We start from the raw sequence: 25,438 nt of genomic DNA, 5'->3' as shown, positions 1-25,438 counted from the left end.
AGGCCAGAAGCAATGTGGGGGCTGGGCGTGGTGGCTCATGCCTGTAGTCCCAGCACTCTGGGAGGCCGAGGCGGGTTGATCACTTGAGGCTAGGAGTTCAAGACCAGTCTGGCCAACATGGCGAAACATATGAAAAATACAACAGACAAACCAACCAACCAATCCAGCACCAACAAAACAGCTCTACCCTGGAGTCATACTCTAATATTTTCTATTTTCCTCCCTTTCTGATCCTTTATTCCACTTTCTTTTTCCTCCTCTTCCTTCCCCTTCTTCTTTGTCAAATAGAGGATTGAGTTATTATCATTGATCCATACAAAGTCCTTCTCTCATTTATTTTCTTTAATTCCCACTCCCCATTTCTATTCCCCGTCTTCCATGTGCAACCTTCCTAATGTGTTTGATATGCATCTTTTTGTTTGTATGTATTTTTAGAAAATGTTTATTGTTTTGTGTGCAAAAAAAATTAATAAAAAAGAAAAAGGGGAATGAGATGGTGGGATGATACAAAAACCTAGATATTTCTATTGTCTTTTACTGTCTTCATGGCCTCCATGAATTTCTCTCATGGTACTTTTTGACATAAGTTAGTGGAACCTAATTATCACTAGCAGACTTTCAGGAGAACTTTTTTGACTATGTATCTCCTTGATTTGACCTTAACTAGCTAGAGAAGGCAATTTTATTTATCCTTCTGTAACACCATGGCTTAGGGTAAAGGGTCTTTTGTAGGATTTCATCACCATTTAGAGATTCATTCTTCCAGTTCCTATTCACTTCCATGTTACAGACGCCTCACATTGCATTTAGAATCCAGATTCACAGAGCATCCCAATGGGCAGTGAAAATTACAGTGACCACTCATTGTTTAACTGCAATAAGACTGCAGGCAGTGAATATACACATGAAAAAATGCCCAACATAACGAATCATCAAAGAAATGCACATTAGAACCACGATGAGATGCCATCTCACAGCAGTCACCGTGGCTATTATTAAAATGTCAAACAATACTAAATGTTGGCAAGGATGTGGAGAAAGCAAATACCGTTGGTAGAAATGTGAATTAGTAAGCCTCTATGGAAAACAGTATGCAGGTTTCTCAGAGAACTAAAACTGGAACTCTCACTTCACTCAGCAATCCTACTACTAGTATCTACTCAAAGGAAAGGAAATCATTCTATGAAAAAGACACCTGCACTCGTATGTTAGTTATACACTATTCATAACAGCAAAGTCATAGAATCAACCTAGGTGTCCAACAATGGTTGATTAGATAAAGAAAATGTGGTATCTTTACACCATTGATACCACACAGTCATAAAAATAACAAAATAATACATTTCTCGACAACATGGATAGAACTGAAGGCCATTATCCTAAGTAAAATAATCCAGAAATGGAAAGTCAAATACCACATGTTCTCAACTATAAATGGGAAGCAAACAATGGGTACACATGGAGATGAGAATGGCAACAACAGACACTGGTCACTCCGAAAGTGAGGAGAGAGGTAGGAGAGCAAGGCTTAAAACTGCACATTGGGTACCATGTTGATATTCAGGTGATGGGTGTACTACAAGCCCCAATCCCACCACGATGTAGCATATCCATGTGACAAAACTGGAGATACAACTGCTATAAAAATTTTAACAAGTAAAATTAAAAACAGAAAAAGAAAAAAAGTAGTATCTATAAAGTTAGTCACTGAGGAAGGAGAGGAGATGTATGGCCCTCCAGCAAGGCAGGGGCTAGCATTCAGAGAGAGAGGAAGTCATGCCCAGAGGCTTCTGCAGAAGCGAGGGATGCAGACAATCCCCGGTGAGCTGTGCGTGCCTGTGTGCACTGAAGGGCTTGCCTTCTCCGCTACATCAGAAACTTTGTGAAGGAGGAGCCCTGACCTTACGCATCAGTACCACTCATCTCATAAAACACTGTGCAGGTTTAGAGTAAAAATTCAGTACCTTCTTACAGATGGACATAACCATATGAGGGAAAAGAAAATCCAACCCACAAAGAAAAAAAAATCTACTGTAAATAATACAGTAGTAGGTGGGGAAAGATGGAAAGTGAGATGTTAAAATAATGACATAGAATACAGATTTGTATCATATTCATTAAAGGAAGTCTAGTGGCATGGAAGCCATAAAACATCAACCGATGAGCGAGTTTTAGAATCTGTAAAGACTTAGGAACCCTCCTTTCCTCCATCTACATCTTGGTCAGTATTGCTAATGGGACACACACACACACACACACACGCACACACATGTACACACACATGCATACACACACATGCACATACACACACAGGCATATGTACGCACACACACACACATTAAGGTTGAACACAGATGAGTGCCACAGCAATCCAAAATTTATTTTAGCCTACTTGGCAAAATCAGAAGTTCCCCACTTAAAACTCTCCCTTAATATGCTTATTTTTTAACTCAGTAAAATTTTATTTCTAGAAATTTTTCTGAAGGCAAATATCCTGGATCTGTGAAAAAATTTATCCACTGGGCATTTAAAAACACTATTATAGTTAATAATGAAAAAAAAAAAGACTTATATGTTAAACAAGCGACTGGTTAAAAATACCAATAACATGGAGCCTATTGGAGGGTGAAAGGTGGGAGGAGGAAGAGGATCAAGAAAAACAACTAATGGGCACTAGACTTAATTACTGGGTGATGAAATAATCTGTACAATAAACCCCCATGACACAAGTTTACCTTTGTAACAAACCTGCACATGTACCCCTGAACTTAAAAGTTAAAAACAAAAACAAACCATCCATTTAGTAATTATTTTTAATCGCATTCTGTTAGCCCAGAACTGTGTTCACAAGATAATACGAAGTCAAAAAGAAAGTAGAAGCATTTAGAATGCAATGTCATTCTTTGCTAGGTCATGATCTGGGAGGGAGAAGTTATACATGGTTGTAATTTTTCTGCATTTTATACATATTTTCAAGAATTTATTTCTTCCCCCTATTTCATTCTCCTAACATATATGGCACCATTTGAATATGTTTTATTTAGTTGGCTTTTTTGTTTATTTTCTAACGTCTTCCTTCTAAAGTGACATCTCTGCACAAACTGGGCTATTAGTGACTTTTCTCACTCCTTCCCAGTTACCTAAGAGCGTGTAATTTAAACAATTGCTGAATATAAAAGGTTTTGCTTTGTTTTGTTACTCGTATCATTACTATTGTATTTAAGTAAGAAAAATACTACAAATGATAAACACTGTAAAAAAAAGTTCAAATGCATAAAATAAATAGGTAACACATTAAAAGGTTAAAAAAAAAGGGACCACATCTAAGACCTGTAAAACTAACTGAGCTCCAAAGAAAACAGGTATTTACACCTCCCTGTGTCTTAAACCATATAAATACACACGTCTTACTCACAGAAAACAAAACAAAAACACAAGTAAAAACATTTTTTAAGCTGGCCGGGCACAGTGGCTCATGCTTGTAATCCCAGCACTTTGGGAGGCTGAGGTGGGTGGATCATGAGGTCAGGAGTTCGAGATCAGCCTGGCCAACATAGTGAAACCCTATTTTAACTAAAACTACAAAACTTAGTTGGGCATGGTGGTAGGCGCCTATAATCACAGCTACTCGGGAGGCTGAAGCAGGAGAATTTCTTGATCTTGGGAGGCGGAGGTTGCAGGGAGGCGGAGGTTGCACTGAGCCAAGATTATGCCATTGCATTCCATCCTAGGAGACAGAGCTAGACTCCATCTCAAAAAAACAAAAACAGACTAACAAACACATTTTTAAACCTTTTTTTCATGAATACTAATATTCATTCTTTTGAGTATATTCTGGGTATACAATCATTGAAGTTCTGTCTTTTTAAGCCACTTTTATTTTGATTTCTAGTTGTATGTATTTTGGGGGTACAAGTGATACTTTGGAGCGTGTATATGATGCGTAATGACCAAACAGTGTAACTGGGATACTCATCACTTCAAACATGTATCTTTTTTTGTGTTTGGAAGATTAAAATTCTTCTCTTCTAGCTATTTTGAAATATATAATAAATTATCATTAACTATAATTTTCCTACTCTACTATTGAATACTAGAATTTTTTCCTTTTCCCTAACGTAAGCAACTTCTATTTAAAAAAAAAAAAATGAGTAAATCCTGTAAAATTTCTCCCAGGATGTTACCCGAATTTTTTGTCTTCCTCAGGGTCCATAAATAACTCCTACACAAACCTAGACGTTCATTCACTCACACTTGCTAAATAGTTGCAAGTCTATTGTCTACAGCTGTGCTGTCGTTCTTTACCTCTTTAACACTTTACCTTGTACACTGATAAGGGATTAGTCTTCCTACAAATGCTGGCTCCACGGTGTACTTGTGTGTGTGTGTGTGTGTGTGTGTGTGTGTAATACATGTTTGCAAGCAAATCAAAAACACGGCCCTTGTTTTCTATTCTATTTCTCAGTTCCAAGAGGAGGCAGTAAAAATAAATCCACTTAGTTCCAAAAGTTAAGAACTGGGGTATTATAAGAAAATCAATCCAGCAGAAAGAAGAGAATGCAGGTGCCTTTGTGGTAGAAAAATCAACCAACCAAACAAACAAAAAACCCCCAAAAAACCACAATCAGTCTTGAAAGGGGTGATGACAGAGGTGTGAGAGGGAAGTCGTCACCAAAACCAAACTCAGTTTATGAAAAAAGCTGCAACTATTAAGCAGCAGTAATGGGGAAGGCATTGACAATGAAATAGCTGGCACACAGAGACAAATAGGCTGGAGAGTTGACAAGGACACAATAATGAATCAATGCCTTAAGATTAATGATGAATAGCTAAGGAATGCTGGGCTTAATACCCAGGTGATGTGAAGATCTGTGCAGCAAACCACCCTGGCACACATTTACCTGTGTAACAAACCTGCACATCCTGCACATGGCCCCCTGAACTTAAAATAAATGTTAAAAAATAAATAAAGACTCTACTTAACTGTGTAGCGGAAGATAGCAAAAAAAAAAAAAAAAAAAAAGAGAGCGAGAAAGAAAGAAAGAAACATATATAGATAGATAGATACATTGATTAATGATGACAGCCAAGATGAACTAAGGGATGTGTCAGAGCAAGTTGGCCAGGCGTCCTCCTTTCCGTGGTGGCATGTGAGAAAAGTGAACACGGCAGTTAGGCGGAGCCATTGTGGCTTTGCACTGGGAAAGGGCTGATTGAATAAGGGGGATGCTCCCTTCGGTGTTATAGGAAAGCGTGGTGTGTCTAATCTCTGCTTCTCCACCAATCTATGAATCCCCTCGTTAAGTAAATAAAGTCTACTGAACCATATCTATTCCAACTGCATTTCAAAATGTCTTAAGCCAATATATACAACATAGATTTCTATCTTAACCTTCAAATACTTCAAATGCAAATGAATGCCTCTCCTTCACCTCTCTGAATTTGTTACTTCAAGTTCTGTAAAACATCCATTGAATCATACAAGAAGTTAAAGCTCCTTCCCTAAAAACAGATCTGATAAACATATTAGGATTTTCTTGCAAGCATTAAGTTTAAAGCAATTTTTCTTATTAGAAGTTGTTCACTAAGAAAGGTGTAGTGTAAAAATACAACTTGCTGTGACTAATTACATAACCCTGAGATATCTCTCAAATCTATCGTTTTTTTTTCTCCCCAAATGACATGCAAGCATTTTGACTTAGGTTCATATCATTTTTCATAGTTAGAATAAGGCTCTGGATTTTCCTGCTTCCAGTTTTGTGCCATCCCTGATGCGGACCGATCTTCCCAATGTATACGCATTCTCATGCCATTCCTTTCATCAATATAATACATTGACACCCCATTTCCTTTGAGAATAAAACATAAACGCTTTGCCTGTCATGTGGGGCCCTGTTTATATCTTTCTGACCCTAGTCATTTAAAATAAGCAGAAAGAGAAGGAGGAGGAGAAGAAGGAGAGGGAAAAGATGGAGGAGAGAAAGAGAAGGAGAGGAGGAAAACAACAAAGAGAGGAGAAAGGAAAGGGGGGGAAAGACAAGGAAAAGGACGAGGAGAGGGAAGAGGAAGGGAATGAGAAAAAGGAGGATGAGGAGGAGGAAGAGTTGAGAAAAAGAATAAAAAGAAGGTGGAGGACTTAGTATTCGGCAAATAATATTCTAGGTGCTTTAAATCGATTACATATTCCTCACAACAAAATTTAAAGGTGGATAGAGTTAACACAAAAGAAAATACGAATGGACCCAGGACATAAAGCCATCCGTTCACTCTAGGCACCACTGTACCTACGGACCACTGTACTGCTCCCCCCCCAGAGCCTCCACTAGCCCTCCTGGTGTGCCGTGAATGTGCTCAGCCCCAGCAAAACCAACCCACCTCACCTCCATTGTCCATAGAGAATGTGAAGGTTTGCTGAAAAAAGAACTTAGATTTTCAAGAAAATTAAAAAAAAACCATTAAAAAGTGGGCAAAGATATGAACATACAGTTTTCAAAAGAATATATACATTCAGCTAAGAAGCATATGAAAAAAACGTCAACATCGGTGATCCTTAGAGAAATGGAAATCAAAACCACAATAAGATAGCATCTCACACCAGCTGGAATGGCTATTACTAAGAAGTCAGAATTTAACAGATGCTGGTGAGGTTGTGGAGAAAAACGAACACTTATATACTGTTGGTGGGAGTGTAAACTAGGTCAACCTTTGTGGAAGGCAGTGTGGTGATTCCTGAGATCTAAGGACGGAAATTCGTTTGACTCAGCAATCCCATTACTGGGTACATACCCAAAAGAATATAAATTGTTCTATCATAAAGACACATGCAGGTGTATGTTCATTGCAGCACCACTCACAATAGCAAATACATGGAGTCGGCCGGGCGCGGTGGCTCACGCCTGTAATCCCAGCACTTTGGGAGGCCGAGGCGGGTGGATCACGAGGTCAGGAGATCGAGACCACGGTGAAACCCCGTCTCTACTAAAAATACAAAAAATTAGCTGGGCGTGGTGGCGGGCGCCTGTAGTCCCAGCTACACCAGAGGCTGAGGCAGGAGAATGGCGTGAACCCGGGAGGCAGAGCTTGCAGTGAGCCGAGATCGCGCCACTGCACTCCAGCCTGGGCGACAGAGCAAGACTCCGTCTCAAAAAAAAAAAAAAAAAAAAAAAAATACATGGAGTCAACCTAAACGCCCATCTATGGTACACCAGATAAAGAAAATGTGTTACCTGTGTACCATGGAATACTATGCAGCCATACAAAAGTAATGAGATTTTGTCCTTTGCAGGGGCATGGATGAAGCCAGTATCCTTAGCAAACTAGTGCAGGAGCAGAAAACCAAATACTGCATGTTCTCACTTACAGGTGGGCACCAAATGATGAAAGTACATGGACACAAAGAGGGAAACAACAGTCAGTAGGAACTACTGGAGGGTGCAGGGTGGGAGGAGGCAGAGGATCAGAAAATACAACTGGTGGGTACTAGGCTTAATACCTGGGTGATGAAATAACCTGTACAACAAACCACCATGGCACAAGTGTACCTATATAACAAACATGCACATGTATCCCTTAACCTAAAATAAAAGTTTTAAAAATAAAACAAAAATAAAAAGATACATGAAGACATAAAAAGTAAATAAAGAAAAACAAAAGGAAGAAAGGAAGGAAGGGAGGGGAGGGGGAAGGGGATGGGAAGGGGAAAGGGAGAAGGGAAAGCAGAAAGAAAATGCCGGTAATACCTATCATGTGATATCAGCTCAGATTCCCAGCCTTGTTTACCGACAATATTCCCAAGCAATGCACCTGTACAGAAAGACTGGTTATTTCCCCTCTCCCAGTTTCTGGAATGTCCGACCTTCCTCCACATCCTCTGAGATCTCTCTGCCCCCTTCCCTCACACCCTCTGCTACTTGCCCTTCTTGAACATCCTCTGCAGATCTGTCACTATTTGCTGTATTAAGTGATTCTGCTTTCTCTTCATAGAGTTGGACTCCTTATCCTCATCATTCTCCTTCTTCCTCCCACACATCGTGAGTGCTCAATGTTTAGGATGGGTCCCCCAAGGACGCCAGAGACGCAAACCCACCAATGACTGTGCAGGCATCCAGCACTTGTGGGAACTGATCTGATGCCTTAGAAAAGTTGGCACTGACAGAAGCCACTGTTAGAATTACCTGAATTTCAGAGTACTGATTTACTTAATACATTTAAAAATAATTTTATAATTTCTATTATAAATATATAATGAAACATAAACATAATGAAATACTTGAAAATTCATATGAAAGTGTTTTTGAGGGTTATAAAGTACTGATATTCACTTGCCCAACAAAACAATTTTCTGGATATTTGAGTATTTATTTCCCTAATCAAAGTTTCACATATTTTGTTTTACTCATCAGAACACCTATCAGATCTATGTGTGCTGTTGTCAATGGCAGGATTTCCTTCTTTGTATAGCTGAGTAATATTTCACTGTGCTTGCATACTACACGTTGAGTCTGTACAGTTTTTATTTGTCAATTATACATCAGTAAAGCTGGAAACAAAGAAAAAGTAAACTAAACAAAGAATAAACCAGTAAGATGTACTAACGCTTTGAGTTTTTTAAATCCTCAAAGAGTTTTTAATGAGCTTTAATAGCAACAAAAGTATTCCACAAGAAGCTCAAATTAGAATCAGTAGCTGAAATTATGTCACCACAGAATGCATTTAAAATGTGTGTGTATATCTATGTATTTATCTACATATGTATTTGAGTGCTATATAATAGAAATTTTTAATTTAGAACACACATTTCTCATTCCAGCTGACATATTGCATATGTGTACATATAGGTGTGTTTATGTATGCACACACATATACATATGCATGCATGCATACATTTATACATAAAAGAAGTTAGTAGAAGGTAGGTCCTCCATGATATATTTAAGCTTTCCAATGAAGACCCCAGGGATAAACTTTTGGGAGAATTTTATCTTAATTACTATAACACATATCTCACAATATATATTCCTTTCTCAAGAATTCTGACTGCAGGACTCATCAAGACTTCTGAAAATAGCTAGATTGTCAAATGTGTCTACAATAAAACATATTTATAAATATCATATTACTATATTACTTTGCATTGACTTTCTACCAGAATGCCCCGGAATGAGCCGTTCCAATTGTTTAAAAATCTGCCTCTCCACTAAAGGAATCTTCTTGAGAGATCTTTCGTTTTAGAACTTCCTGCGTAGAAGATCTACTTTCTTCTAATAGTTTTAGATTTTCTAACGATAGATATTTCGTGTTCCTTTTCACATGATAAAGCATGATAACATGTCATGTGCATTATTAGGAGAGATGTTAAGTTTCCACAAGTAATTATTTTGTATGAGGAGTTTTACATAAATACTAGCAATAAAGTGACCCATGGCAGCACTTGGTTATACAACAGTCAAAGCCGAAATAAGACTAGGAAAGAGTATGAATCAAGAGAGGATTAAATGTTTCAAAAAAAGAGAAGCGTGTATTGACTAATAGATAATTGGCATTGGAAACTTACTTTAGTTTTCTGTCCTATCTTATTTCTTAAAGTTTGCAGACCAGGTCAAACATACAAACGGAAGTATGCAAATTCTTCACATCCAAAATGCTTCACCGATGCTTCTGGCAAGAGTCCTTGCCGGGAAACTTTATGTAACTCTTCTTTTCTCTTATGTTCAATGCGTAATACACTTTCATCAACGTGCACTTAATTGAGAAACCCACTTACTTGGAATGTCTCCCAAGGAATCAAATTAAGCCTAATTATACTTAATGGCAATGGCTGCTGCTTAATTTGGATGCTAATTCTGCTTAATTGAGATGCCTTCAGGTGTCTAAGTGGCGCTCTGCTAACACTATTGGTTGTGCCTGTATGTCAACCTGGAATACCTTGTTCCTTCTCTGAACATTTCTCCGAGATAAATGACAAAGGGCAAATAGTTTACTGAAGCTATATAACACAAAATAACTGAAATTTGATGTATTAATTATTAGTCCTTATAATCAAGAAAACATATACAATGTCTGCGTAAGTGTACACAAAGATGAGAGAGAAAAAGTAAACTTCTAAAAGGAGAGAAGAGAATAAACCCAAGCTGCCTGAATTCGTTACTGGTCATTTTATGTTTTGGACAAGTTTAAAAGTCCACTTCAAGAAATCAAAGAACATACATCATGAGTTTTAATGGATGTTAGCCATAAAACTAAAGTAAAAGGAAGATAGTGTGATTGGAATCACATCATACGCAAAAGATATACTAGTGTTAATTCCAACCTCTTTCCTTGGTGTCTTGCTTGCCTGGATGTGATGGATACCACTGGTCACCATACACTAACCAGCGGCTCCTCTTCCTGGCTTCTAGATATTTCTTTCCTTGGCTCCGTGGGAACTGGACCACAGGCATTTGACTCAATGGGATATGAAGGAAGTTAGCAAGACAAATTCTAGGAAACATGTCTTCCATCTCTAGCCAAACATGCCTCATTTCATTAAACATGACCAAATCTGGAACTAAAGCCTCAGGTGGTTGCAGACGTCTTGAGAACTGAGGGGAAATACTGTCTCTGCTCTGGAGAGTGGGGCAGAAAAATGTCAAACACCTGAGCTGCAACGCTATCACGGAGCTACTGAATACAGCCTGGAAGCTCCCTGACTCTGCCCCTTTGTTATGTGAAATAAGGTATCCCTCAAACTTGTGGTTTTTAGTTGGGTCTTCTGTTACTTACAGCCAAAAATATCCTATTGAGGTAGCAAATAACCTGTTCTTTCATTTATTTATGGTGGAAAGCAAGCAAGCTAATAAAGCGTTCTCACAGTGCAATGGGATGACAAGGAGTTTCACTTTCCTGGATCTTGACTTCCTCTCTGTCAAGTAGTAAAAGGTTTAAACAATAGGAACTCTGAGCTTCTTTTTAGACAGAATTTCAAATTATTCTAATATGTGTACGAAAATAATAGAAACTAAAATGTGCTATAGGCACATCTTTCATATAGAATAAAAATATTTATGATTATTGACGTGTAATCTGGATTTAAATGAATTTCGAAAGTATTGGAAAGATGTTAATTCCCTTGAAGATTTAGCTTGGTGGCAGCGTTTTCCGGTGGAAACTGTGGGTATTCCACTCGAGGGCAAAACGCTTGAGTCTTTTAGAACTCTGCGATGGCAGTTATAGGTGGAAGATCATTCTCACCACAGTTAAGGCAAAATTTACCTCCAATTGACTTTGAGAGAAAAACAACGGCATGAACAAGGCTTTCTTGGACTATATTCTGCTTTCTGCACGCTGTCATCCTCATGTCTGGTTTTCTCCGCTAACAACACACCTGTGGATTCTAAATGTGCCTCTGCGCATTCCATGGACTTGGCTGGACAGGAAGCACCTTGCTATCCCTGTGCCTAATACCATACACATCTCCTACATAAAGAAATGGGTTCCTGAAGTCTGTTCATACATTGTTCATACACGCAACGGAACATATATTGTTCTGAACTGGAAAGATTGTGAGAATGCAGTAGAAGCATTATTAGTAACTGTTCAAGGACAGCAGAGATCTGCTAAGGCTGCTCTGCGGAAGCAGCAGGAATGCTCACCTGCCTCGGGTCTGACTCTCACCCACGGTGTCATCTCCCTCTCTCCTGTTTCCCACACCCACAGCACCTACTGGAGGCAGCTGCAGGGGGGAAGCCTGCAGGGGTGTAAGGTCCACGAGAATCCTGTGTTCCTCCCTCCCTGTGCGGGAAGGTCTCCAGTCTTGCTAAGTCTCCATCTGAGACAAGTCTGGGGTAATTTCCCCTGCACCACTCCATGGTGTCTGCTCTGTTTCAGACCTTACCACCTTTCATCTGAAGTACTGTATTAGATTCCAGCCTCTGCCTCTCACGTCTCCTTCTAGAAAGCTGTTAGGGTGTACTTCCCTCCTCTCCATCGAGAGGGCTACAGGAAGAAGTGATGTTACTGCGTGTTCAAGTTCGTCTCCTCGTGGATCCGCCTAAAGCCCAGCCTTGCTAGACGGTAGCCCATTCATTTGACTTCAAAACACGCGAAAGAGGGGGATGGAAAGCAATCCCGCCTGTGAGTGGAATACTGAGGCAGTGTCCCTGCAGGCATTTGGCTCCATCCTGCTAGGGAAGGCTGCAGAGCTGTGAGAATTCACCTCAGAGTTTTCTGTCTGACCCATTAGAGGGGCGCATTTGAGCACCCCTTCTGCAGCCAGGAGGGGCGGTGGGAGCCCCCTCTCAGTCCAGGTGGGGCTGTGTCAAAAAGAAGGAGAGGACTCCTCCAGGCTTTGCAAACTCTGAGGGCAGAGCCTGGGGCAAAAAGCAGGAGCTTCAGGGATCCGTTGATGGAGGGCTGAGGCTCTGCAACTGTGAAGCGAGCTAAGAGCAGGGAGGTGGGCAGGAGAGGGGCTTGGTGCAACCTCATCACAGGCAGCAGACGCAGGCAGCTTCCTGGAGAGCCCCGATTGCGGTGTTTCTCCTGCCCAGCGTTTCTAATTGTATGTAATCTCCACTATCATACACTTTTAAAGTTTGTGATAGATTCATGCAATTCTCATAAAACCATCTGGAACGTATACAGGTTAACTAAACTATTCCCTTGATTTGATCTAATTAATTCCTTTTAGCTATATTTTCTTTAAAAAAAATCCAAGATGAGTTCCTTCTGCCTTCAAATTGCAGAAGTAACACAATTCTGTATTTTTAAAATGTCGCAATCAGATACTTCTGGTCTCGATCACATCTCAATCCCTTTAATATAAAATATTTGCTTTTATTTGAGCCCCTATGGAAACGCATGTAATCTATTTACCCTTAATTCAAGTCAACACCTAATATACCCCCAAAACAAACTCAATTGTTCAGCTATTTCCTCTGTAAAGTTCTACTATCTAACCTTCAGAACTTTTCTAAATTCTCAATATCTTATGATTTAACTTTCTGGAGACCAAACAGAATATCCTAATTATTTAAAAGTGCGTAAATGCAGAAATTAGTAAACATAATTATCAATAAACTAGTTATATACTATATAACTTTAATTCAGTTTGAAATAAAACTCTCCTTTTTATTAGACAAATTAATGAGATGGCTTAGTAAATAGTTAACAAATTGTTAATGTGTTTTTTTCTATTTATCTTATGTTTCTTTATGTTACACTACCAGTATTAGCAGCTTATAATAGATAATGATATTGCACTTACTTATGCAACATGTGGATTTATCTATTTTTCACAACTACTCTCTAAGGTCAATGCTATTACTTTATCTCTTTGCCCAAATTCACGCAACTACTAAGTGGTAGACCTGGTTTCTAAAGTGATGACTGCAAGTACTGAAAAACAATAGTTTCTTGGTAAAAAATTGAATAACAAACCATTGAGTAGCATATAAAAAAACAAGGTTTGTACCACTATAGTTGACGTCCCAGGGTACAACACAGCTCCAGCAAACTGAGAAATACCAGAATCAAACTTGGAGGCTTTTGTCACAGCAAAGACAGCCCAGAAATTCCTCAGTGTTTCAGAAAGCCTGCAACGCCCTGGAGTTTTACCCAGCTCTGCCCATTAAAGCTTGAATTTTTACATAAATAATAACTGAGATTTTAGAACTAAAATACGCCAACCAAAACCAAAGGCATCTGTAATGAACACTTTACTGAATCTAAAATCAGAACATTTCTCTTTTAGAACTGGGAACTCAACAGCTTTGAGAGGAAACTATATAAATAAGATGGATATTTTAGTAAAATGTAAAAATGAAGAGATGATCATTTAGACACAGAACTGTTGGTAATAACTCAATAATTGGTAAATAGTGGGGTTCAGTAAATTTAATATTACTATAAATATAATTATTTTAATATTATGTAATTTAAGTGAAATCCATACCTATAATAGGTTCCTGACAGTTTTTTTTAAGTCAAATCAATATGAAGATGTCTACCTTATTTTTTCTCCCCACTGGCAAGTCTCTATATTGAACTTAAAATGAGTAAAAAAATTGATTTGATAGCTAATGAAACGTGATTATGAATATGATTTCTATCCTAAGATTTAAAATGATTATGAATATGATTTCTATCCTAAGATCTAAAATGTAGTAACAATTGGAAACTGTGTATGCAAACTTATAGAGAAATAACTTAGTATTGCCCTCTGTTACCACCCTGGAGGAAATACATATTTTATGCAAAGTATTTAAGACAAGAAATAGGAAAACATGCTCAGATGTTTAATTCCTGACAAACATATAGCTTATGAGAAGAAACACATGAACTGTAGAAAACGATTCAAAAGACAGTATTGTTTCTTATCTTTTTTTGATATGGAGTCTTGCTCTATCACCCCAGCTGGAGTGCAGCGGTGCAATCTTGGCCCACTTCAAGCTCTGCCTCCTGGGTTCAAGTGATTCCTCGGCCTCAGCCTCCAGAGTAGCTGGGATGACAGGTGCCTGCCACCAAGCCCAGCTAATTTTTGTTTGTTTTTAGTAGAGGTGGGGTTTCACCATGTTGGCCACGCTGCTTTTAGAACTCCTGACCTCAAGTGATCCACCCACTTTGGCCTCCCAAAGTGCTGGCATTACACGCTTGAGCCACCGAGCTCGGCCAAAAGACAGTATTTTCGTGTCTGAGTATAGTAGGAGCATTTTTAACACTTCGTCATACTATGCATAAATACTGTGGTATTTAAGACAGCTTGTAATACAGCGGATGACACCTGAGTTGAAAAAGACGTAACATAAGAGAAAGCACTATGGTACATAAAGGAGGAACACAGACTCTGTCTCCGGAAGCACTAGATAGCACCACACTGAGAATACTCACTTTGCATCTGAATCTCAGGCTGCTCTGCAATGAATGTGGCATCTAGACACAGGATGCAGCCGGAAATTTAAAACCCAAACAGTAAAGTGTAAGGATAGACAGCATTTGCTGGGCTGTTCGCTTCAACAGTAGATCCTATAAGAGTGTGGTATGCATTAACCACAGGGGTTGGCGGTGGACCCTTACCTTGTCTGGGTCGCTGGTGGTGATGACCCACACACAGTGTGCGTTATCTTCATACTGAACTGGATAATTAGGGGAGGTAATGACGCCGCTGGGCCCACGCAGATTGGATCCACATGTTCTAGCTGGAAACACATAGAAACGAGGTTATTTTCTACAACACTTCGTCAGTTTGGTAAAGACATAACATTTATGGGAAATTTCAAGTTAGCTATTATCTAATCACAGCAAAAAATGGTGCATGAACTCCAACTGCGGCACGGACTCCAGTCAGCAAGTGGATTGCTCAGCCGGCGGGACTTTTGCTTGGTATCTGCAGGGTTATGCTGGCGCACTTTATTTTTTCCAAAGGCCTTTCCATTCACTACAGCATCTAACAGATGATAGCACCGTGGGTAATGTCAATACAAAAGCAGAGCATTTCAAGTCCCACTGTGACTCAGAGAGGTCTTCACGTATGTCTCCTTCTTCAGAATCTCCACACACACCTAATTGTGTGTGACTGCAGTAAGATAGAGGGAAAGGCACCGTCGAGTGGAGTTCAACCAGAGTTACCATCTCAGCTACGTCTTACACTGTGTGACCTCCAATAGATTCTGTCTTTTCAACTTTAAAAAAGGATTGTGGAGCAGATGATCATTTCCAAAGTCATTTTCGAGCTTTAGAATCTATTCTACAACAAACTACACCAATTTCTTTACAGCACGATGCAAATAGGAACTTAAAACATTATTGAAAGTTTAAGGAGAGAAAATAGGAATGGTGACTTTAAAAATAAAAAAAATCTAAAAGTTGAAATGAAAGACTGAGCAAAGCATAGAAATTGCGTAATTCAATATATACAACTTAGTCTGGAATGTAAAAATAATTTAATTGGCCTCCACTTTATGAAAGGAGTTTTTTTTAAATCAACAGACATATTTTAGAAATATAATGTCAGCATAGACTCTGGTTTTAACATTAATAATTTAAACTGGGTTTCAGAAAGGAGCAGAAGAAACTAATTTCACAAGAAGAAATTAAAGTAAGAGAACTTCTGCTTCATTTTCCTAAGATGTCCTATGACACAAACTGATAAAAACGTTTCATTGGAAGGATTAATCCTCATCATAGCCCATCCTTTATTTTTTCATTCCTTGGGTTTAACCCTTTCTTCAAGTCAGTCATTATTCTAGGAGACTCAGCTACAAAACTCAGCAGAACAGGACTTGTGTCTTAACAAGGGCTACCTTGTAGGGGGAAAAGAATCAACCACTGAACACAGGTTTTCCAAAGGGCCCCAAGAACCAGACATTTCTCTCTTCCACATATGTCAATGTAATAATAATATAATAATACAAACCATGCGTATTCCTCATAATACTTCTTCCATCTTTAATCTACTGTGACTATGCATCTGAGATCTCTCTCTCCTGAAAGGTTATGTATGCCCCGACCTTAGGAACAGTCCTCTTTCTGCATTTCCCTGTCCCTCCTCAGCACTGTATACAATGCTGTAGTCCCAGACATGTGAAAATAGGACAAGATGATTTGAGACAGCTGTTTATTTGCTTCCTACTTACTATGGAAATAATTAGCTTAAAATTGACCTATTCTACATTGATAAGTGTGTTAAAATTAACTTTTAAAATACTGGCATTTTCTGTCCAAATGAAAAACAAACATGGGTAAAACATAACTGGGTTTTTGAAACTCAGTAGGTGTGTCATTGGTCTAAAGGTCGCTGGACAAAGGACTGAATGAAAACACGGACCCCTCCCATACACTAATATCTCACTCTCTAATGAGTCTTTTTAATGAGCTGTTCTCAGAGAGGATCATAAACTTTAGACGTGAAATCTTAAAGCCCTCTAATGTTAGCATTATCCAACTAGAAAACCTTTGAAAAAAAGTGATAATCAGTAAAATCTGAGTTGTAAAACCTTTATGTTGCATTTTCCTACTTTTTAACACTTCATAATTAACATCTATTAAAAACATCATGTAGCATTCATAAATATTTGTTGATTTAATTGTGAAGCAATGTAACCATATTGCCATTGTCAGTCTGCATTTCAAGCTCTTAAAAAGTACATCTGAAAAACATTTCCAGGGGGAAAGTCATTTGTTACAATCCTACTGACAAGGTGGGCTCAGCTCGCCATTGGCCCAGATGTTCCCCTCCCGAAGGATCCCTAAAGCTGGCCCCGCCCATGGCTTTGTGTCCTAGATGCCTGCTGTGAAGCTGGCCCCTCACTTGGCTTATGAAAATTGGCTACCAGCATCTCATGAAATGCATCTCACGCATTCTATTTTATTTCTGAAGTAACTTTTAGTAAAATATGCCTAGGAAAGCAGCCCGTCCACCACATTCTCAGGCCTACGACGTATCGAGTTTCACCTAAAGCAAGTCATGGGCCCAGGTCCTTCAGAGACATTCTTTACCAAAAGCTTGCAAATTAACCCATAATGTTTCTTTTTTAATTTAGAAATCTCTCTCCATCTTTGCAACATATTTTAATAACAAATTATTTTTTGCCCATTTTTTTATTAAGCCATCAAAATGGTCATCTGAAATGAATATTGGGAATATTCAGACCAGAGATTTGTGTCTGATTTGTTCATTTGTTTAACTTTGCCAATTAGAACAATTTTTAGCATTTGATCATTTCCTCAATAAATATTAGCATACCTTCTGAATAGGTATAACAGCCTTAAGTCACATAACCTAACTGTAATTATGTAATTCTAACCCTCCTTCTTAGGACATTGTTGAAAGCGTGTGCTACTTTCTCAGAGTTTGCCTTTCTAAATCTTCTGCAACGTAATCATCTGCTTCTTTACCATCTGATGACGCGCCCCTTATCTGGCTCGTTATGGTTTATTTAGTTATTGCTTTCTTGCATCTAGGGTTTTCTACTAGTCAGAATTACTCTCAGTTTTTCAATTGGCAACTACTGCAAGTTCAACCATGCACGTGTAGAGTCCTTATTAAACAACCACCCTGTGGCTTGAGCTGTTGTGATTTCCACCAGCTGATGGCCACACGGTGGTGAACAGAGTGTCTGTTGTCCTCTAGCTGTCCTGCAGGTCACCTTATTACCTGGGCCAGGAAAGCGTACATTAATTTCTCTGAATTTCATAGTGGAGAGAGAAGAGTCAACATACAGTCCTCCATCTAGCACACCCACGTCTTCCCTCCGTCAGCTTCCAGGACCAGAAGGGTGTAATTTCCCATGTCTACCAAATGGTAAGCTTTAAAAAATTTGATATTTGGAAAAAAGAAAAAGAAGAGCTAGAGAAGAAAATGGGACAGGCTGAGAAAGAAGAGATGACGCAGGGCTGAGCTTTGTACTGAGTAGATCCAGGGAGTGAGTGTCATTGGTTAGGGAGCTTTGGGGATGATCTGTTAGGGATGTCTGCTGTCCCCCCTTAGAAATCCCCTAGTTAGACAGGCAAGGGCGCAGCAGCCTGCGAGGCAGGAAGAATTATGGGTGTTGAGAAAATCTCGGCAGTGCAGGCAGGCCCTTGCAAAGGAAGCGGATGGCTGCCATCATCTTATCTAAAAACCATATCTATGTTGCTTTGTCGCCTATTGGGGGGCTCTATTTGAATACAAATTTATCCGATGTTCTGGGAGTTCACGAAATGATGACATAAGTTCTGACTCAGAAACACAGACATCTGAAGGTTTATCACCTGCCTCTCTCTTCACTCATGGACTCTGCTGGCTTTTCACTTCATGCAAAGAACAGATTGGGCAGCTCCTCACACAGGTGACAGCCCAGGGAAGCTGTTCCGACTGAGACTGGACAATTTCATAGCATCCTTGGAGGCAGGGAAACTTCTTTCCTTCCCTTAGCTTCTGTGCTAAACAGGCATTCAATTAGTCCACGAAGTATGTCATTAAGCAGCATAATTAAGTAACTACCATACACTAGTGCCAAGCCAGTTTTTAAAACAAGATCTCTCTCCATAAGCTGCCATTGTGGAAATGGGTAGACGCACGTTTACACAAACTATAGTAGAATGCCTCTTTCTACTCTTGCGAAGACCTTGCCTCTTGGAAATATAACATCTAATAGAGAGTAAAATTCACTGACATGCTTCATAAATGTACTTAGATAATAACTGCGACCTAATGTACACCTGATGTTACTTGCTTAACAGTTTTCCAAACTTGTAAACTCAAATTTCACTTACATCTTTTCCGTCTCCCCAGTAAAACTAGAATTCACAGAATGATAAATTGAAAATATAATACGTCAGGAGGGAAAGTGGAAAGGGAGAAGAAAACTAACCAATTTTGGATGCCAATACATGCCATTTTGACATTTATCCACTTAATGAATATTTATTAAGTACAAAATAGGTTTGTTTCATGCAATTTGTCTTACTTAATATAAAGTAATAACTTATCTGTTTATTTAAATGCAGTTCCAGAAAATCTTATTGTTCTATAGTAACTACTCAATTAATCAAATTACTTGAAAGAAGAAACATTCTAATTGATTAAATTTAAATTAGTGGGATTTCAGGAGTCACATTAGAAGCTTTTGTTAAAGCAAACTTATAATTATATTGGATAGCCTATTTCTCGTATGTTTTTAGGAGAAAACATTTTTATCAAGCACAAATTTTAAGTCCAGATTGTCAACCATAATGAAGATAATACATGACAGAGGCTAAGAACTTCCTTCCCTTCACCACACCTGGTTCCAGGCCTGGCTTAGGTAGTCAGTAGCTGTCTCATCTTAATTTATTTAATTTTAAGCCGCTCAGCTTATTTAATTAGAATAATCATGACTCCACTTATGATTGCTCTAAGGATTGAATAAAAGAAGACAATAAAGCATTTACTACATGGCGTGACATATCACAGCATGGCCGGGTGCGGTGGCTCACGCCTGCAATTCCAGCACTTTGGGAGGCTGAGGCGGATAGATTACCTGAGGTCAGGAGTTTGAGACCAGCCTGGCCAACATGATGAAACCCTGTCTCTACTAAATATACAAAAATTAGCTGGGAGTGGTGGCAGGTGACTGTAATCCCAGCTACTTGGGAGGCTGGGGCAGAAGAATCGCTTGAGCCAGGGAGGTGGAAGTTGCAGTGAGCCAAGATAGCACCACTGTATATAGCCTGTGTGACAGAGGGAGACTCTGTCTCAAAAAGAAAAAAAAAAAGAAAAAAAAAGTATACGTGCAGTGCTCATTATGAGTTGAACATTGAGGGTATGGTGGAGAGAGGACAAAATTAAGTTTCTTGCCTTCAGCAGGAAATTAACAAACACATAGACATATAATATCAGAAGGAGAAAATAGCTTTGAAGAAAGGCAGACAAAAGATTTGTAAAGTAAGGGAAAAGGCCTGCTCTGTAAGAAGTGGTTTTGCAAGGATGTGGGTTCAGATGGCATTTGATGAAAGGCAGAAATGGACAGTCACACGGATACCTGGGGGGAAGGGGATACTCCAGAGACCGGAAACCAAATGCAAGAATCCTAGGACAGAAACACCCTGGCATGCTATAGGAATGTAAATAGCACCAACTTAAGGTTAGCTTTCAGGTTATTTTATGTCAATAGAGTATGAGAGCAGTATAAGATACAAAACTATCTTATTGCCAATAACTTAGTAAAAATAATAAGAAAAAAATACGTTTTCTCCCAGGTGACTTTCAGGCAAAAAGTATAAAGCTTCAGGAGTCAAGAAACAACAGAAATTTCTCCAAATTTACAAGAATTAAAAAGTCAACCACGTGCATGTCTGTCTAAATCTCTGAGACAGTGGGTACCTGATCAAATACACAAAATATCATCCTGACACTGACACTGGATCTGTAACCTGGTATAATGAAGAGTCATCTTTTGGGGTAAATGATCTTCTTATTACTCTTGAAAAGGTCATTTCTACAAGGGCAGAAAACACAAATGGAAAAGAAAACCTGCAAAAGTTTTTGGAGTTCATAAATTAAGATTAATTTTTAGCTAACCTAATCTGAAATTCCAAGGCAATAATAACTTTATTCCCTGACTCTGACTGGCTCCAATTAGCTTCCATGTAACCACAGTTACAAATGCCAATAATACTTTATTTATCTTACATGGCTTTTCATCTCAGGGAGCAACTCAAAATATTAACTCTACCGATCAAAATGCATTAGCATTAAAGAAGTTCTCTACACAAATCGCCCCTAAAGACCGATGGAATGAAGTACCAGCCTGAACATTTTACTTAAAAAAATAGAACGATATACTCTTCTCTCCATTTGGTTTGCTTATTTTAAAAATCTACTGCCAGTTAAAAATACTCATAGAGTTTTAAACAGCTCATAATGTTTTACCCTGCAAAAAATCATAATGGTTGTTTTCATATTCCTAAATGAAGTAAGCGTAATTTCAAACAAAATCACTTGGATAATTACTGAGCTATGACAACCATTCATCTGTTTAGTAACAGGAAGAAAAGGTAATACTGCCCCCGTTCTCAGAGCTAATTAGCTAATGTAAGCATTGGCTAACCACACCAGCCTCCAGATGGAAGGATCACTTCTGACTCACTGCAATTTATCAGATGCTTCCATCAGATATTCCTGCTCCAGAGAAGCATGATCATTACTTCAGAGTTAGAGACCCTTCCTCAAAATAGGAACCTCGAGAGTCAATCCTTCCTGGACACACCTTGCTGGAATAGCTTTATGCTCAGAATGTACCTGATGTTCAGACCAGGGGCATTTTATTGCATTTGACAGATGGTTGAGTTGAGAAGATGTGGTAGAAACAATCATTATTAGGCCACCTTTGGAGGCTAAGAATGAAAATTCAAAACTATGATGCTGTCTTTTTTTTTTTCTTTTTTTTTCCTTTCTTTCCTTTTTTTTCTTCTTTTGAGATGAAGTTTTGCTCTTGTCACCCAGGCTGGAGTATAGTGGCACGATCTCTGCTTACTGCAAACTCCACCTTCCGGGTTCAAGTGATTCTCTTGCCTCAGCCTCCTGAGTAGCTAGGATTACAGGCATGCCCCAGCATATCCAGCTAATTTTAGTATTTTTAGTAGAGACAGAGTTTCACTATGTTGGCCAGGCTGGTCTTGAACTCCTGACCTCAGGTGATCTGCCTGCCTTGGCCTCCCAAAGGGCTGGGATTACAGGTGTGAGCCACCAAGCCGGGCCAATGCTGTCTTTTCAGACACTATTTTTTGTGGTAATGACAGAGCGATAAATGAACTTGGAAAATGGTCCCCGCTGTACAGAACCTGTCGAATGCAAAGAACAATTCCCTGTAGTCTGTTTTAGGTAGGATGTATCCATTTTCCTGGACACTTTAGATATATAAAGTTATCTTTTTATAGAAATAGTTATAAAAGCTCCACTTTTATTAATGTTTTTCAGCTCTTCTCTAATGGATGAATCCATTATTGGAAGCAAATTGAGATGCTACTTAAAAAAAGGGAATGGTGACATACTCAGGGTTCCTAAAAGTTGCCAACCTGAAGAACTTATGGATTTTAATTGAAGAAAGAGTATTCTACAGAGGGATGCCAGACAGGAAGTGGGGCACAACTCACTGGGCTCATTTCTCCTCTTCACAACTACAACGGTTTTGATGGCTTTTCATAGTGAGGAAGAAAATCATGACTGTAAATGTCTAAACTTGCGCTGTCATATGTGGCAACTGCTAGCCACACGTGCCTACTGAGCACCGGAAATGCAGCTGGTCTGAGATGAGCTATGCTCTAAGTGGAAAATGCACACTGGATTTCCAAAACACGGTATGAAAAAAAGAAAAGATATAAAACATCTCATTATCATATTTGTATTAACTATATGTTAACATGATACTATTTGGGAGTATTTGGGTTAAATAAAATGCTATTACAATCAAATTCACCTGTTTCTCTTTACCTTTTTAGTCTAGCTACTAAATATTTCAAAATCACACACAGAGTTTGGGAAATAAACACATACCTTTCCCAGTTACTCAATCCAGCACTAACTTAGGTGCTTCTGTGAAGGGATTTTGGAGGCATAATTAACGTACCTTATCAACTGACTGCAAGTTAAGGAGATTATTTTGTCTGGCCTTTACATAATCAGCTGGGAAGTCTTCAAAGAGGGCTTAGAATTTCCCTCACAGAGACACTCCTGCCTGTGGACAGCAGCTTTGATTGCTTCCTTGGGAGCCTGGCCTGATCCCTATCCTTCCTTCCGAACAGCCTGTCTTTCAAAACTCAGATATAATGCGAGCCCTACCGACCACGTGAGCCAGTTCCTGTCTAAGCCCACACACTTGTCTCCATCCTAGTGGATTTGCTTCTCTGCTTGAATTTTTACTCACAGAGTCAAGTGCCTGGACGTGAGGCGTTACTGAAGCAAGCGTGGGCACAGCTTTGGAACTGGGTAGTGGGTCAGAGCTGCAAGGTTTTGGGGAGCGTCATAGAGAAGGCCTCAGGTGCCTCGAATAGACTGCTAGTAGAAATCTATCTTGTAAAGATACTCTTGGTAGGACTCGGAAAGAGTGAGAGACATTCCTGGAAAGTGAAAGAGGTGGCAGAAGCTCAGCAGAAGTGGTTCTGTGATTAGGTAGGAAGCAGGGTGTTCAGTGACAAACACAGATGGACAGCTAAGGGGACTTCCGGGCCCTGTGTCCAAGATGCCACCTGACTTCTTCTTGCTGCTGATACTAAAACATGATAGGAAAGACATAAATTGAGGGGAGGACTGCCAAACAAACAGGAATCAGGGCTGGGTGATTTTGAAACTTCTCAGCCTCTGCAGATGGCCAAAGAGGCTGAAATTTGGAAGCGACAGCTGTACAAGCATTCTAGACAGGAAAGGCAGAGCGTGTGGCTGCGCGGCCGTGCCCTGAAACCTCAGAAGGACTGTAAGGTCAGAACACAAGTATGACATCCCAGAAAGGATACTTTTTAAGAAACTGAGGATTTCTTATCCATCTTATCAACTGATGCAACCAGGCTGCTAATGAGCATTGTCCCTGTGACGTCTCAGCAGGAGTCCAAGATGGAGAAAAGAAGATCTCAAAACTATGTGAGAGCGTGGCCTTTGTCTACTGCGTCAACACTAGTAAAACCCATCCACTATAAAAACACCTCCTTAGGAATCATTTCCAGCAGTATAAGTTATTATTTCAGAAAAATAAGTTTATTACTTCAAATACATTTTTAGTTCTTCCTAAATTTATTAGAAGTAATAAACATAGTACGAACTACTAAGAACTAAAGTACTATTCAGTGATGATCAAGGCATATCTAACTTAAGCAAAACAAGGGAATCATCAGTGACAAGAGAAGGTGGATAAAGCCAGGCACTCTTTGCCTGTGGAGTTGAAAGGAAGAGGCAGAGTGTTGGCGATTACTAGTAACTTTCCAGAAAACCAAACCAAATACACCAGACAAGACAGACCCTGTGGAAAAAGTGTTCCCTTCCAAAATATGATCAAGTGGGACACTTGAGTTGACAACAACAGGAAACCAAAAAGAATCCTCTTCTAATTATCTCTAAGCGTGAGCAGCTGGGGGGTTGAGAAGGATGGGAGAAATGTCTCCACCTTCAGCCTGGATGGAGCAGCTGTTTCCCAAGTGATAAGCACCTCTGAGCGTATGATATCTCTGGGACAGGATACCGAGAGAGGGCTTTGAGTTTAAGACGAGAGTCAGGGCCAAGAAAGGCAATGTCATAGGTTAACTTATAAAATCAAATTATATAAAGGCAAATATTTAAGTTACTCTAAAATATTGATTTAAAAGTAACATTTAAAAGAACGCACATTTACTGTTTGTCTAAAGTGAACTTTAAAAATAATGAAGCCTATTTCTGGGATATAAGAGCAAGAAAACCATTGAAGGAATTTTTTTTTCCCTTAAAGGAAAAATAATCCACGTGACTCGTTCCTCATGGATAATTGGGAGGCTTGTGCATCACTGGCCCTAATGGGAACGTGAATTTTTGCACAGTTCTTTGAAGTGCTTAAGGGCCTTACGTTAGAATTGAAAAAATGCACAATCAAAGTAGTCTAGAGACAAAAAGAGGGGGACAGCCATGTGCATTTCCTTGACCAGAGATTGCTGACTCTCATGAAGCGTCTCCATTTAAGAGGTGACAACTCGCTGTCAGCTGGGCCATACACCCTCCCTCCCCTTCCTGTGGGGACGGGTCCTGCAAAGCTGCGTCCCCTGCATGTGACTGGCCCCTAGTGGTTATAGTGACCAGGTACAAGACAGTAAATTGTGCCTAAGAGTATTCTTAGCTTAGATGACAATAGTGACATGTTTGGCAACTAGTTAATTTCACAGGCTACAATGACACCATGCTTCTCATATCTTTTTTAATAACTAAAATGCTTAAAAGTTTAAACTGTATAAGTCCATTCACATGAAAAGACTACATGGAAAGATAAGG

General features: G+C 39.3%; 1 protein-coding gene across 2 annotated transcripts in view; it reads right to left on the bottom strand.

Annotated features, from left to right (window-relative positions):
- Positions 1-25,438, bottom strand: part of CSMD1 (CUB and Sushi multiple domains 1) — a 2,032,824-nt gene that overhangs the window by 603,055 nt on the left and 1,404,331 nt on the right. For both annotated transcript variants that reach the window (XM_055289255.2, XM_055289263.2), the window contains exon 10: positions 15,049-15,170. In XM_055289255.2, the coding sequence (XP_055145230.2) occupies positions 15,049-15,170 (122 nt within the window). The remainder of the gene's footprint in view (positions 1-15,048; positions 15,171-25,438) is intronic.

This window comes from Symphalangus syndactylus, chromosome 1, assembly GCF_028878055.3.
Source record: "Symphalangus syndactylus isolate Jambi chromosome 1, NHGRI_mSymSyn1-v2.1_pri, whole genome shotgun sequence".
Classification (NCBI taxonomy): domain Eukaryota; kingdom Metazoa; phylum Chordata; class Mammalia; order Primates; family Hylobatidae; genus Symphalangus; species Symphalangus syndactylus.
The sequence above is the reverse complement of the archived record's forward strand: the minus strand, read 5'-3'. Positions and strand labels throughout refer to the sequence as shown.